This window comes from Mobula birostris, chromosome 23 (assembly GCF_030028105.1).
Source record: "Mobula birostris isolate sMobBir1 chromosome 23, sMobBir1.hap1, whole genome shotgun sequence".
Lineage (NCBI taxonomy): Eukaryota > Metazoa > Chordata > Chondrichthyes > Myliobatiformes > Myliobatidae > Mobula > Mobula birostris.
Genome location: NC_092392.1, coordinates 25150214 through 25166280, shown reverse-complemented (window position 1 = coordinate 25166280; position 16067 = coordinate 25150214). Strand labels below are relative to the sequence as shown.

The window sequence follows — 16067 nt, the reverse complement described above, 5'->3', positions numbered from 1 at the left end:
CTAAACTTTTCACAAGCCCCACATACTGGCAAAGAATTCTGCTGACTGCTGATTTTGCAAAAAAAAAAAAAATGCTACTCAATTCAACCATGCAATTTTCAAAGTTCTATTTCGGATTTCAGATTATCAAAGTACATATTGTCACCATACACTATCCTGAGATTCATTTCTTGTAGGCATCCACAGGAGAGAGAGAGAAGTACAATAGTATCAATGAAAAACTACACACAAATGACTGACAAATGTGCAAAAGAAGACAAATTTAACCCATCACATGCTTTGGAAGTGCTCCACCATCTACAGTCCCAAGCATGATTATGAAAGGAGGAGAGTTGAGCACGGGGCTAGCGACTCCATTCCTTAAAAAGTCAGAGCTACAGAAACACCAAAAGACATTCCAAACATCTCATCAGTGGGAGAGGAAAGTTATTCGAATATGGGCTACACCTGGCGACAATTTGAAAGCCTGGCCCAGGAGGGAGGGCTCTGGCAAGCTGCTGTCAGCGGATTATGCCCCAGTTGGGTTGACGGACTTAATTAAGTATGCTGTAAAAGGTCATGGCAGGCAGATCTGCCAGATGCCTAACATTTCAAAGGTCAAGTGGGGAAACACAGTCAAACTAGGCACAGGGCTGGAAGGGTTATCCCAGCTGGCAAAATAAGCGAACTTGTTAAAAACCAGGCTCCATACCTTTGCTCTGCGGAGGGTTCTGGCTACGGTCTCGGAGGACGTTGATCTGGTACACTGTTCCGTATGGCTCAAACAGTTCCTTTAGCTCTTTCTCTGACCAAGATCGCGGGATCTGGCCTACGAACATCTTAATGGCATCTGGGTCTGGCTGGTCCGAGTGATCTATTGCACCATTCATCTTGCTATTTGTACCGTTACTGTTTCAAACAAAACAGAGAAACATCAGGTTAGACACACTGTGAGACGGGAACCCAATCATCACTTTGGGAAAATAACTGAAGTATTGATTTCCTCACTAAATATCATCTCAGTACAGGTTACTCCTAATATAACAGCGCCATTGTTTAAATGAATCCAGCAACTCTACTGGAAGAATCTTCCAAACGCTCACTTCCTGGTCCCTTGTGCAAATCCCCGGCTGGTGAGTGGATCTGGTGCCAGGGACGTGGAACAGGGCAGCTGCTTGAGAGGGAATGCATGCCAACTCTGGTGCTCTCACAACTTCTGCCCACAAGGCCCAAAGGCAACTCACCACATGATGCATTGAGAGACATTTAGGGGTCAGTGGAGGCAGTGAAAATACAATTATTACCTATATTAGACAGTGTAAATGAGGGAAAGCACTGCACAATTAAAAATTAATAAGTATCCTTACTGCTGCAGAGTCAGGGTTGCTGGACTTTAAGGACAAGGCAAAGCTTGATCAATGTCAAGGAGGGTAAGGTGATATGACAGGAGATGCCGAGAACCCGTATCCAATGACTTAATCAAGATGGATAAGCAAATTGTTTCGATTCTACATGGAACTTGTAATAGCAAGCACACAGCCTGATCCTATTTTTATAAAATTCAGATTCCTGGTATTTCAGATTTTGTTCCTCTCTCATTTTGAGAGGGCTGAGCTTGGTTCTTCCTTTTGCAAGTTATTTTTTCCGTTGTGCTAGGTCATCCTGTGACTTGTGCTCTGTCCAACCACAAGGCCTTGCGGTTAAACCACTTCTTCCCTTTCCACATGAATGCTAAACTGATAAGCAGACACACAAAACTGAATAGCAGCCCAGACACCACTTGGTTTGCAGTTTAAACAAAGTTTCACACCATCTTGGTCAGTTAGCCACCGTAAATCGTCTCCAGTGGAGGTGGATGCTAGGTCAATCAGGGTGGACTTGATGGGTATGGAAGTTGTCATAGTCATACAGCCATATAACCATCATTACTACAATTAGGAAAGAGGAACAGGAGCCTGAAGACACACCCTGTCAATGATGTAGCAATAGCTTCTTTTCCTCCCCCGTCAGATTTCTGAACGGTCCATAAACAGTACCTCACTATTTTATTCTCTTTTTGATTTTTAAAGTATATTCCTCATTGTAACCAAAGATATATTTTTTAAATGTACTGCATTGTGCTGCTGCTGCAAAACCTCAAACTTCACGGCATACAGTATGACAGCGACTATAAACCTGAAGCTGATTCTGATAATTTTACTCTGTTGTCAAAGGAGTTGCGACAAGGGAACAGAACTGGCTGACAGAAGAATGAGACAGGAGATATAACAGAGCAATGTTAATCCCTGCTGCTGAAGCCGGGGAATTGAAAATTCCTTTCAACTCTTAACCTTCACTCTGCTGGAAGGTAATAAGTGGGGAAAAAATAGATGTGGGAAGCAAAAATAGAGGAGTCTGATTAGAATCCAACAGTATCATAATGATCACAGTGTGGAAACTATTCATCTAAATCCAACAAGTGCAGGCTGAGTCTGTGCTAAGGCAGGCAATTGCAACGTTAGCATTCATTTTGAGAGGACTAGAACAAAAAACTAAGGATGTAATGCTGAGGTTTTATAATGGCATTAGTCAAGCTGCACTTGAAGTATTGTGAGCAGTTTGGGGCCCCTTATCAAAGAAAGGATATGCTGGCATTGGAGAGAGTCCATGCGAGGAAATGAATGAGTTAACAGAGGAAAAGTGATAGGCCTGTATTTATTTTATTTTATTTATTTATTTAGAGATTTAGTATGGAACAGGCCCTTCTGACCAATGAGCTAAACCGCCCAGAAACCCAAGCCTAATCACAGGACAAGTTACAATGGCCAATGAACTTAGTAACTGATAAGTCTTTGAACTATGGGAGGAAACCGGAGCACCCGGAGAAAACCCACACATTTACAGAGGATGCTGGAATTGAACTCTGAAGTAAGAGCTGTAATCACATCATAGATTTGCTGGAGTTTAGAATGAGAGGGGATCTCATTGAAACCTATTGAATACCAAAGGTCTCAATAGGACAGATGTGGAGAGGATGTTTCCAATAGTGGCAGATTATAGGATCTGAGGGAGCAGCCTCAGAATTGAAGGACGTCTAGAACAGAGATGAGCAGGAATTTATTTAGTGAGAGGGTGGCGAATCTATGGAATTCATTGCCCCAGAAAGCTTTGGAGGCCTAGTCATTGGGTATATTTAAAGTGGAGATCGATAGGTTCTTGATTAGTAGAGCATCGAAGGTTATGGGGGGAGTCAAGAGAGTGGGCATGAGAAGGAAAATAAATCAGCCACGATTGAATAGCAGAGCATTCTCAATGGGCTGAATGGCCTAATGCAGCTCCTATGTCTTATGGTGTCATCCACCCAGGACACAAAATCAATAAGGGTGGCTGTTGTACTTTAGTATTACAGTCACCTCGAAACACAAACCAAGCAGAAGGGTTTACTTATAGAGAGATAGAATTGTAAAGTAGATATGTTATGTCAAACTCATATCTAACCTTGGTTGGATCATATGTAGATTACTGCGTATATTCCTAGTCATTGTGCATGGAATCTTTACAATGTGGATCTTACTAGCACAGCAGGGGCCTGAGTCGAATAACAGGTACCTTTAAGGGGAGGCTGGACAACCACTGTAGGGAAAGGGGACAAGAGAGTTATGCTGCTAGATTTAGGTGTGGAAAAAGGATGTTTGAGTGAATCACTATTAAGGAAAGGTTAGGCCAGAGGAGTAGTTAGCGTAATGCTATTACAGCTCACCGTAAGATCGGTGCTCAATTCCTGCTGCTGTCTATAGGGAGTCCACACATTCTTCCCAAGTTGGGATGGGTTTCCTCCGAGTGCTCGGGTTCCCTCCCACATTCCAAAGACATACAGCTAGGATTACTGAGTTGTGGGCCTGTTATGTTGGTGCCGGAAGTGTGGCGACACTTGCAGGCTGTCCCAGCGCAATCCTGGCTGACTTGAGTTGACGCAAAAAACGCATTTCACTGTGTTTCGATGTACAGTACGTGCTTCAAATAGTGCTAATTTTTTCATCTTTCTTTTTCCGTGCTATATATCTGACTCGCTCACAATAAACATCAGGATCATTCTGCAGTTGCTGTCGAACCTGATGGCTGCATTGTAGCCAATTAATATGGGCAGGTTTATACAGTCAACGATAAGAACATCGCAAATATAATCAGAAGCAGCGGACAAGTGCACATGAATTCAAATGATACCATCTTTCGCTGGCATGCACAAAAGTAGAAAACCACCACTCTGAACTCTGGGCTCATCCAGAGTTTTTGAGTACACAAGGACACATTGTCAGCTTGGTGAGATTGCAAATTTTTCTTTCTCTATTTATCCCGTTTCAAATTTCTGCGGAACTATAGTGCATTTGAACATTTAATCGCCTATCTCTACAATAAAGCGCTCTGCTTAAAAGTCTTCAGTGGATATTCATTTGGGTTTAATTGCATAGTTATTAGTTTGATTACACCCAACACCATCTTGTATTGTATGAGGTGACAGCTGTGCAAGAAAGCCATTGGCTGCTCACAATTTCAGGCACGTCTGTCAGCTGGCAGCTCAGGCACGTCCCTTCCTATGTGTCGCCTAAACAAAGGGGCAACTTGGCTCCTGCCAGCTGTACCAGAAGGCAAGAGCTCAGGTTTTCCCTTCTAATGATCCCTTCTGATATTTCTGATCCATTGTACAGTTCCCTGTTCAATAGAACATGAAACAAACATGCATTTGAGTGAAAAGTTAGTGGCGTGGCTGGGTACAAGAGCCAATAAAAAGCATTCTATTCATCTGGCAGCTTTAACTGCACAAAAGCCCCAAGAGGGTCAGAAAAAGCTGCAGAGGGATGAGAAAATCTGCAGGTGCTGGAAATCCAGGCAACACACACAAAATACTGGGGGAACTCAGCAGGCTGGGAAGTGTCTATGGAAAAGAGTAAATAGTTACGTTCTGGCCCTCAGGGTCTCCACCCAATACGTTGACATTTTACTCTTTTCCATAGATGCTGCCTGGCCTGCTGAGTTCCTCCAGCATTCTGTGTGTGAAAGTTGCAGACTCAGCCAACTCCATCATGGGCACTGGCCTCCACAACATTGAGGACATCTTCAAAAGGTGATGGATTTTGGGTAACTAGGAGTTTTATCGGACTGGAACAGAAAGAGAAAATGCTAAAACACTCAGCAGGTCACCTATGGAGTGAGAAAAATGCCAGGATTTTCTGATTTTACCAGATTTCCTGCATCAGGCTTTTTGCTCACGGAACATGCACATGCGCAACTGAGTTTCTAAAATCATAAGAACACAGAAAAACACTTGAAGTGGGTTTTTCACCATTGAACTTTCTGGCCAATCCCATACCTTGTCCACTTTCCCACTTCATTCAAATTGCCATTTTGTCCGTGAATGTACTGATGTCAGGTTTGAACGCACTGTATGTAACAGTATAGAGTCCATAGCTACAGCACAGCCCTATGATGTCCTGATAACCTAATGAAGTAACTTTATACTACATGATGCACCTCTGTCTGTGGGATACACACAGCAACTCCAATAGACACTGCGTAGCTTTAACTTGGGGAAAGATATCCCAGGATAATAAAGAGAGTGTTTCTTAACAAAAAAGGTACAACCTCACCACATTCAGACCTCACTTAATATGGAGCTGAGCTTCTCTGGGATAGTCACTAATCAAAGAGAACTCCCCCTTGAGTTGAGGCAACTTTAAAAAAAATATATAAGGATTATGAAATAAGTATGAAATTGAATTTCATAATAACATATAGAAAATACGTAAGTAGACTACAAACTCACTATGAGATTTTTTAATCATTTCTATCACTAATTAACTATATTATATTTTTGCATTTATTTTCTATCAAGTAGGTTTATTTAGCATTCATCCTAATACTGTTTAGCTCCCCACTGCGTCGATCAAGATGCCAGGTATAGCATTCTCATGAAATCATGTCTGCAGTCAATTGCTCTATGTCACAGCACAACACACACACACACTGATAACCAAAGTCTGCAAATAGCATTGTGTTATTCAGTGGGTATGGTCCAAGACAACAGTCCAGTTGTCACAAGTTCAAATGCCTCTGCCTGATGAATTAAGAAACCTGCAAATTACAATAAGGCAAATATGTTTTTGCAAATTATAGATGGTTCTAAAACAGATTGGCTTAGAATCAGTGAAAAGATTCATGCGATAGGAGGCTATTCAACCCATCGTATCCATGCCAGTCAGAAAACAGCTGCCCAGTTTAACCCCACTTTCCAATGCTGACTATACAGCTCTGCAGGTTACTGTCGAAATGTGAAAAGGGAGTCTGCTGTTACAACTCTGGCAAGCAGCAAGTTTCACCCACTGTGTGGAAGACAAGATCGTCAACTCCACTACTTAGTAAGTCTAAGGCCTCTGGTCCTGATCCTACGGTGACGGAAAACGTGTCCTTTGTACTAACTCTGTTTTGATCCCTTATATTTTATTCACCTTAATTAATTCTGCCCCCACCTCCTTTCTTGAAGCAAAGGATCTTAAGCCAATCCATCCTTAACCAGAGCCACTCATCAGGAGGTGCAAGAGTCTGAAGGCACACACTCAACAATTCAGAAATGGCTTCTTTCCCTCTGCCATCAGATTTCTGAAACACCAGTGAACACATGCACACTAAATTATTAGTCCTGATGACAGTTTTCAGCCCAAAATGTCAACTGTTTATTCCTCTCCATAAATGCTGACTTGCTGAGTTCCTCCAGTATTTTGTGTGTGTTGCTCAAGATTTTATCTACAGAATCTCTGTTTATATCATATTATTTTTGCATTATTTGTCATTGCACTGTACCACTGCTGTAAAACAATTAATTTCATGTCATCCATATATATCACAATATATCTAATTCTGATCTAACCTCTTCCCTGTTTCAGCAATATCCTTGTTTATCTCCTTTGCTTCATCTTCAATTAAATCACATCATTCATGTATCATAATCACCAACACACTTAATCCACTGTGTCTCCTATTCCTTTCCCTTATCTGGTTCACTTTTCACCTTCCTTATCACATTCCAGCTCCAAGAAGATGATCAGTGAAGATTATAAAGAACTTCAGGTAGAGGGTGGTGCCTTCATCTCCTCCCTCCAACCAATCATGACCTACCTCTTCTGCTTCCACTGTCAACTCCTGTCTCACCTCTCACTAGTTACCATTTAATAAAGACTGTCTCTCCTTTGTACTCTCTGTTCTGCAGTAGGGTCTTGGCCTGAAACATTGATTTTTCTTCTCCCTCTTAAGATGCTACCTGATCTGCTGAGTTCCTCCAGAAGTTTGATATCTGCGATATATCATTCCTGTAAAGTGATGACTAGAACTATATAGAGCGGCCTGACCAGTGTTGTATTAGGTTTTAGCATCTCTCTTCTGTAAAAGTACTCCATAACTATCGATAACTGGGAAGAACTTGGTCATCAGGTGTGAAATGCTTCTACGGTTGCTGTGCAGGTTTGGCCCATCCCTTGCTCCCCCAATTTGGGAATCACCTGAGCAGTCTTCAGGTTCATATGGGGATCCAAGATGGAGTAGGTCAGATGGGTCACAATGCACAAGCCCCTGAACAACAGAGGGAAGAACAGGAGAGTGGTAGACTTTGGGGGAAGGAGGGTGTGGGTGGAGAAATGTAGAGAGAATGAAATGGGATTACAGTAGGATTAGGGTTAAGGTAGATCATGGAAATTTGGAGGGCTAAAAGGGTCTGTTTCCGTGATCTAAACTGGAATCTGGAACCCAGTGAGAGGTAGGTACGTCCTTAACATTTAAGTGCTATCATGAGCACTTGAATTGGCAAGTATAAGGACCACGTACTGGTAAATGAGATTAGAATAGATGAGCACCTAAGGCCAACATGAACACAGTGGGCTGAAGGGCTGGTTTCTCTGCTGTATGATACAATGAATCTAATATAGGCCAGATTAACCAAGGGTATCAAATTCCCTGCTCAAAAAGACAACAGTGAAAATGACTTATCTTTTAAACGATACAACACCTCACGGTCACAATCACTCATGCCAGCTTCTTCTTCCAAATGTGTTTAATTAACACAAGTTAAATTCCTTAGCTGCCCCTGTGGGATTCAAATGCATGGCTCTGGACCAACTGTCCAATCCTCTAAATACGGTGTAATCCCTATTCAAAGGTGGAACACAAATAGCGGTAAATTGATTTCCCTCCACTATTTGTTTGAACCACTCGGCCTTTCCGATAATGCATCCTTCTCACAATGTATAATGCATTCCTCATTTTCCTATTCAAACTACATTAGCTCACAATTGGGTATAATGAACTTATATTTGCACATGCTTGCCTGTTCTACTAAACCATATTCTGTACTCTTCATAATACATCCACAATCCCCTGCTTTTGTGCATTTCTACAGGGTTTTTTTTCCAGCATTGATGACTGGTTTCCCATTATTCTTTCACCTTCAAATGTGAATAATTGCATTTGTAAAATTGTGCATTTACCACATCCATGCATCAGAGTAAAGTAGAATGACATCCCTTAAAAACAGAGATGAGGAGGAATTTCTTTAATCAGAGGGTGGCGGAATTTGAAGGCCAATTCATTGGGTATGCTTAAAAAGAATGTTGACAGGTACTGATCAGTAAGGACATCAAAGTTTACAGGAGATGGCAAGAGAAGTGTTGGGTGAATATAAATCAGCCAAGATTGAATAGCAGGGCAGACTCAATGGGCCAAATGCTCTAATTTGCCTCCTCTGTCTAATGGTCATATAGTCTGTTGCTCATTGCTTTCGTCCTTGATTTTGATAGGATGGGAGTGCAATCATTAAGGACTTACATGCAGGATGTGCCTTCTCATTACTACACCAGGGAAGTGCAGGAACTTGAAGAGGCACACTCAGTGTCTTATGAGCAGCTTTTTCCTCTCTGCCATCAGCTTTCTGAACACTTGTGAACCCATGAACCTATTCCTGTTTCACACTTTTTTAAATTGTAACTTATTCTTTATGTCCTCCACTGTACTGCTGTCCCAAAACAACCAATTTCATAGCATACGTCAGTGACAGTAAACCTGATTCGAATTCTCATGGTTGGTGTTGCAATGTAAGCTCCGACACAAAGGCAAGTGGAAGATGCTGATAACCCAGGGATGAAGGTGTGGGTTGGATTCTCAGAGTTATTTTTAACTCTTTTTTAACTCAGAGTGAGCGCATTGCTTGAGCATATAACTATGAAGGAAGAGCTCATTAAAAGGGGAAATATATACACACACACACACACACACACACACAGATATATATATATATATATATATATGTCACTATATACTACCCTGAGATTCATTTTATTGCAGGCATTTACTGGAAAAAAAAGAAATACAATGCAATTATAGCATAATTTTATGGTGATTGGAGGGAAGTATAGGGGGGGGATGTCAGAAGTACTTTTTGTTTTACACAGACAGTGGTGGGTGGTGGAATGCCCTGTGGTACAGGCAGGTACAGTAGGGGAATTTAAGAAACTCTTAGAGAGGCACATGATTGATATAAAAATGGTGGTCATGTAGGAGGGAAGGGTTAGATTGATCATAGAGTGTTTTAATAGATTAGCATAACATCATGGGCTGAAAGCACTGTATTGAGATGCAATGTTCTCTGTTCTAATTAACGAAAAACTACATAAATAAGCAACAACTGACAAGCAACCAACGTGCAAAAGACAAACTGTGCAAGTAAAAAAAATAGTGAGAGTAAGAGTGCAAAAAGTACTTGAAAGTGAATCTGGAGGTTGTAAAATCAGTTCAGAGTCATAGTGATTGAAGTTATCCATGCTGGTCAAGAGCCTGATGGCTGTAGGGTAATTACTGTTCCTGAACATAGTTATACCGGACCTAAGGCCCAGTGGTAGTAGTGAGAAGAGAGCAAGGCCTGAATCTTGGGGGTCTTTGATGATAGCTGCTGGTTTCTTGAGGTAATGCTCCATGCAAGAATGCTCAATGGTGGGAAGGGCTTTGCCTTTGATGGACTGTGCTTTGTCCACCACTTCCTATCGTCTTTTCTGTTCCTGGGTGATTGCATTTAATATTTTAGCAATATTTGAGTAACACTGTAAATATTTTGTTTAAGCATTCTTTTTTATTTAAATAATTCATTATGTGTTAAACGTAAATGTAAGTGAATGGCATACGTCATCATGCCACCATATTGTAAGTACGTAACTCACTAAAGTAAAAATTAAGTGTACAAGAGTTATCCTCAGCTCCATGTTTTTTCTTTCAATTAGTTTTATGCTTTAGAGTTACAAAACATAACAGTGGGCGTTGGTTTTCTGATGCAACCAGTTAGGATACTGCAAATGGCAGTTCTGTTGCAAACAGCAGCTGAAATGAGGTGAAAATGGGGCTTAATGGTGGAAAATACATTTTAAAACAAATGTAGACAAAAGGTCTAGTAATGCAGCCTAGAGGTCTTACACACACACACACACACACACACACACACACACACACACACACACACACAGAGGTTAAAAATCCCATTAAATTAATTCTCACTGCATTAAAAACTTGTAGTAATTCTCAACATCAATGCATCAGCAAGGTTAATTTGTAACCAGAGTAACATCTTAATAAGACTTTCCAGGTGGGCAAGGCAGTCAAGCTGCCTTGCACATTTATAAATATTATTTTGGAACGAAGATTGCTAGCTCGCTACTTTCAAGACAAATGGTAAATTTTAAATGTCTGAAGTTTCTTTCTATTGCAAACATAAATTTGAATCTAAAACATATACAAGAAATGTAATGTTAAATTCCTTGGTGTTATAATTTCAGAGGATCTGTCCTGGGTTTACCACATAAGTGCCATGGTGAAGAAAGCACAACAGCACCTCTACTTTCTTAGGAGCTTGCTAAGATTTGGCATGTCTTCTAAAATGTTGACAAATTTCTACAGATGTGTGGGGAGAGTATATTGACTGGTTCCATCATAGCCTAGTATGGAAACACAAATGCCTGTGTACAGAAAAGCCTACAAAAAGTAGTGGATACGGCCCAGTCCATCATAGGTAAAGCCCTCTCCACCATTGAGCACATCTACGCAGAGCATTGTTGCAGTAAAGCAGCATCCATCATCAAGGATTCCACCATCCAGGCCATGCTCTCTTCTCACGCCTGCCATCAGGAGCCTCAGAGGCCGCACCAGGAGGTTCAGGAACAGTTAATACCCTCAACAAGGAGGCTCCTGAACCAAAGGGGGTTACATCACTGAACTAAACTCGTGCCATTTCTGAATTGTTCCCACTGAACTGGACTCACCTTCAAGGACCCTCATGTCCTTGATACTTACTGTTTATTTATCTATTTGTTTGTTTATTTGGTTATTGTTTCATTTTTCTCTTTCTTTCCACTTCACACAGTTTTTTGGGGTTTTCTTTTGCACTTTGGTTGTTTTCTACCTTGTTGGGTCTGGTCTTTCAAGGTGTTTCTTGTATTTACCGTGTTTGCCCACAAGAAAATGAACCTCAGGTTTGTATATGGTGCCAAATATGTTGATTGATCATAAATTTATTTTGAACTTTGAAAAAGTAACTGCACAGCTGTCTTTGGGTTTAGTCTATTTCTTCTTACTGTTCTATAAATTACTACATTCGATAGACTGAACACCATTACCACTTACGTGGCTTCCGGGGACAAAAGTAACTTCACACAATATGCTCGAACAACTCTGCAAGTCAGCCAGCATCTGTACGGGGGAATAAATAGTTGAAGTTTCAGGCTGAGACCCTTCATCAGGACTGGGAAGGAAGCCAGAATAAAAAGACGGGATGAGGGGAAGGAGTAAAAGCTAGCAAGTTCTTATTCAGGGGATCCCCTCCCAAGATTCAAGATTCAAATTTATTTATCATGTGTACATTGAAACATACAATGAAATGTGCCCTTTGCATCAACAAACGGCGCACCCCAAGTCTGCAAGTATTCCCACACAATGCTTCCCATAAGACCATGAGACACAGGGGCAGAATTAGGCCATTTGGCTCATCGAGTCTGTTCCGCCATTCAATCATCTCTGATTTTTTCCCCCTCTCAACCCATTCTCTTGCTTTTTTCTCGTAATCTTTAATGCCCTTATTAATTAGGAATCTATCAACCTCCACTTTAAATGTACCTAATGACTTGGCTTCACTGCCATCTGTGGCAATGAATTCCACAGATTCACCACCGTCTCACTGAAGAAATTTCTGCTTATCTCTGTCCTAAAGGGATGTCCTTCTATTCTAAGACTGTGCCCTCTGGTCCTAGATTCTTGGCTATAGGAAAGATCCTCTCCACTTCCACTTTATCTGGGTCATTTAGTATTCGGTCTTCTAAACTCCGGTAGTACAAGCCCAGAGGGAAACACCCCTCATATGTTAACCCTTTAATCCTGGGATCATTCTCATGAACCTCCCGTGCACCCTCTTCAATGTCAGCACATCCTTTCTTAGGACAAGGAGTCTAGTGTGACGTCTTGGTGCTTGTTGGTGAGTTCTGGTAAAAAGACATATTGCCAAATGTTTTTGATAGTCTGCTGGGAAACCATGCCACAGGACTAGTCTCTACTTCCCACGGTGCGAGGAGGACATTTTTTTTTAAGACAGTGCGGAATAGGCCCTTCTACCCATCCGAGCTGTTGCACCAAGCAATCCCTGATTTAACCCTAGCTTAATCATGGGACAATCTACAATGACCAATTAACTTATGAACCAGTCCATCTTTGGATTGTGGGAGGAAACAGGAGCACCTGGAGGAAATCCTTGTGGTCACAGAGAGTTCGTACTAGCTCCTTGCAGGCAGCGGCAGAAATTGAATCCAGGTCACTGATACTGTAAAGCGTTGTGCTAACCACGGCACTACTGTGACATTCTGTGCTGACCACTACCAGATGGACTTGTGGCCAAAGGTGTTTTCCGAAAGGACTTTTCCCCACAAAGAAGATGAGAGTGCAGCACCATCTCACTGAATGAAGGATTGAGTGGCAACGAGACTAGGCCCATCCTTTGCAACACCGGGCAACAAGTAGAACCACGCACAGTGTAACACTCAGTCCGTGTGTACCTCTGTTCAACACACTGCTTCATGCATCACACAACAAAGGCAGTCATCGGGATAGGGGTTACGTTCGGTGGAAAATGTCTGAATAAAAGCAAGCATGGCAGCTTGGAAAAAAATTTGAAAAAGAAGCATGGAATTGAAAAAAACATGGGCAGCTTGGTAGCATGGTGGTTAGCGTGACACTTTACAACACCAGTGATAGAGACTCAACTACTGCCTCTGCCTCTAAGGAGTTTGTATGGTTTCCCGTGTCCACGTGGGTTTCCTCCCACATTCCAAGGATGTATAGTAAGGGTAGGTAACTTGTGGCCACACTATGTTGGTGCCGGAAGCATGCACATCACTTCCTCAGACTGCAATGGTCGCTGACGCAAGCAACACATTTCACTGCATCCATGTTTCAATGTATATGTGACAAATAAAGTTAATCTAATCTAATCTTTGACACATATATCATGGAATGTCTCTCCTGACTAATGGATCAGAATGACTACTACAACTGAGTTGTGACTCAGTTGGCAAACTCTCAGTTCCGAGTAAGGAGGCAGTTGGCTTCAAGCTCTGGTCCTGTTGACTAGAGCAATGTCTAGAAGCAAACTACTGAAGGTACTCAGTAGGTCAGGCAGCATCTGTGGAGGGAAATGCACAGTCAACATTTTGGGTCAAGACCTTTTATCTGGACTCAAGATGAAGACTTCAGGCTGGTACCACATTGTTGGAGATGCTATCAGACCAAACCAGGTCTCATATTTTTCTACAATCCTATGGTGTCCTGGCTCTGTTCTGTAGAAGGGGCCATTGTTCACCCTTCCATCGATAGTTATTATCTGCTGTTGACGTTCCTCGGAGATTGCTGTGTACAAGATGTCTTCTGCACTCCCTGTGACTATTCTTCAAAAATGGATCATAAAATGTAAAGTGCTTTGGGATGTTTTGCAAGGACTGAAGAGTGCTTTGTAAGCTGATGTCTTTCTTACGGAATTAACAGCGGTTCACACTGCCCCAGAGTTACTGAGTTTTGCTGAGGCATCTAGTAATCGTACTCAAAACTAATGCAAAGGATGGACTGAAGGGTAAAGTTGTATTTGTATCGAAATGTTATTACAGTCCTCATATTTTTCTTTTTTTTTTACAGGGCTTTGCTTCAGAATACCCTGTAATTCCTCCCCCATGTGATTAATCTTTCCCCATGTCACACCAGACAACAGGACGTAACATTGATTAGGAAGATATTAAACAAGAAGCTGTAAATTTTGCCCAACAAAAACCAAGTACTAGAATTAGAATCAGGTTTATTATCTAATTGGTTTGTTTTGCAGGCAGCAATACAATGCAAGACATAAAAACTTACTATAAGTTACAATAAGAAATACTGTATATTAAAGAACAAGTAAGCTGTGCAAAAAGACAGCAAAATAGTGAGTTAGTGTTCATGGGTGCATACACCACTCAGAAGTCTGATGACAGAGAGGAATAAGTTATTCCAACTCACATGATCATGAGAACGTTAATATTTTTTTCCAATCAGGAAAGTGTGTCCACTTTTTTAAAAAAGAGAGATAAACTACACAAAGCACAGCGCAGTTGTTCCCCAGACTACTTTCTGAAAACCCGGTAGCATTATAATATTGTATATTTCACTATATGTCATATATGCACTTTCGGTCAACTTGTACATCTACAGAACACTTTTATCTGTTAATATTATTGTCTTAATATTATTTTATGTGTTGTATGTGACATATGTACTGTGTTTTGCACTTTGGTCCCAGAGGAACATTGTTACGTTTAGCTGTATACATTGTACAATACATTGAATGACAATAAACTTAAACCTGAACTAAATCACCTTCGGGCTCCGGCACCACTATTAACCCCAAGTTATAAAAAGTTCAGTTCAGTTCCAATGAGGCCGACATGCAGTAACGAGAGGCTAAGATCTTCAGTAAATCTTAAAATGATAAGGATTAAACTTACAGAAACATAACAGAAACAATTGTTAAAGTTGACTTCCTACCTGTCCAGCAGCTCAGTTACAGCAGAAAGACATTTTAAAAGTTAAAAAACATTAAGCAAGTGGACACCAAGCAAGACCATACTGCCAACAATCACACTGCTCCATAAATAAACTGCTCTACAAAAACTTCCTTACTAATGTGCAAGCTCCAGAGAGAAATCCTGCCACATTTCTGTTTGTCTCATCAACCACTCCCCATATCAGACCAATTCACACACAACAATATGTTTCAATGTTCAAATATTTCAGGCTGGCTAGTTGCCTTGACAGCTCCATCGTTCCAGCCTGAACTGTTCCATCTATTACTCATGCCAAATAAAATCCTAACCACACACTGCAGGATCAACCCCATTAAATTAATTCCCACCATGTTAAAAGACTGCAAGAATCCTCAACATCAATCTGGCGACACAACTAATTTGTCAATGGTGTAACATTTTAGCAAGACTTTCAGGTTGTAGGATTTTATCTCTACAAAATGTGTCAATTTGCTAATAAAACTCAATGGTCTATCAAAACGTAAACACTAATAGCAATCTAAAGATAGGAGGTGGTGGTGATCAACAGCATTTAAATGCCAAATCATATGACTAATAATATTGTTTATCAGGAAAGTAAATCCACTTTTAAAAAATAGGGAGAAAAACTGCACAAGGGGAAAGAAATTGCAAATCTGCTCCATTTAATAGGGTCACATTGGGGTGTGACAGACCATCATATGCAACTATAGCGCAACAGAAGAATAAGCAATGATGGTGAATGTGTTGCAAACTGGAAAGGTTTTACTTTTAATTCTTAAATAATTTCATTTTTATTTTTTTACAGATAGAGCATGGTAACAGGCCCCCGATTACACCCATGTGCCCAATTAACCTACAAACCCATATGTTCTTGGAATGTGAGAGAAACTAGTCAGGAGGAGAACGTACAAATGCGTTACACACAATGGTAAGAATTGAACACAGGTTGCA

The 16067-nt window shown here is 41.0% G+C and overlaps 1 protein-coding gene across 16 annotated transcripts in view; it reads right to left on the bottom strand.

The window, feature by feature from the left end:
* Nucleotides 1-16067, bottom strand: part of celf2 (cugbp, Elav-like family member 2) — an 809970-nt gene that overhangs the window by 253286 nt on the left and 540617 nt on the right. For 15 of the 16 annotated variants that reach the window (XM_072241427.1, XM_072241413.1, XM_072241419.1 and 12 more), the window contains one exon: nt 692-888. In XM_072241427.1, the coding sequence (XP_072097528.1) occupies nt 692-869 (178 nt within the window). In that variant the 5' untranslated portion in view covers nt 870-888. Of the gene's footprint in view, nt 1-691; nt 889-15096; nt 15199-16067 lie in introns of those variants that run through there. The other variant, XM_072241425.1, reaches the window with a different exon arrangement.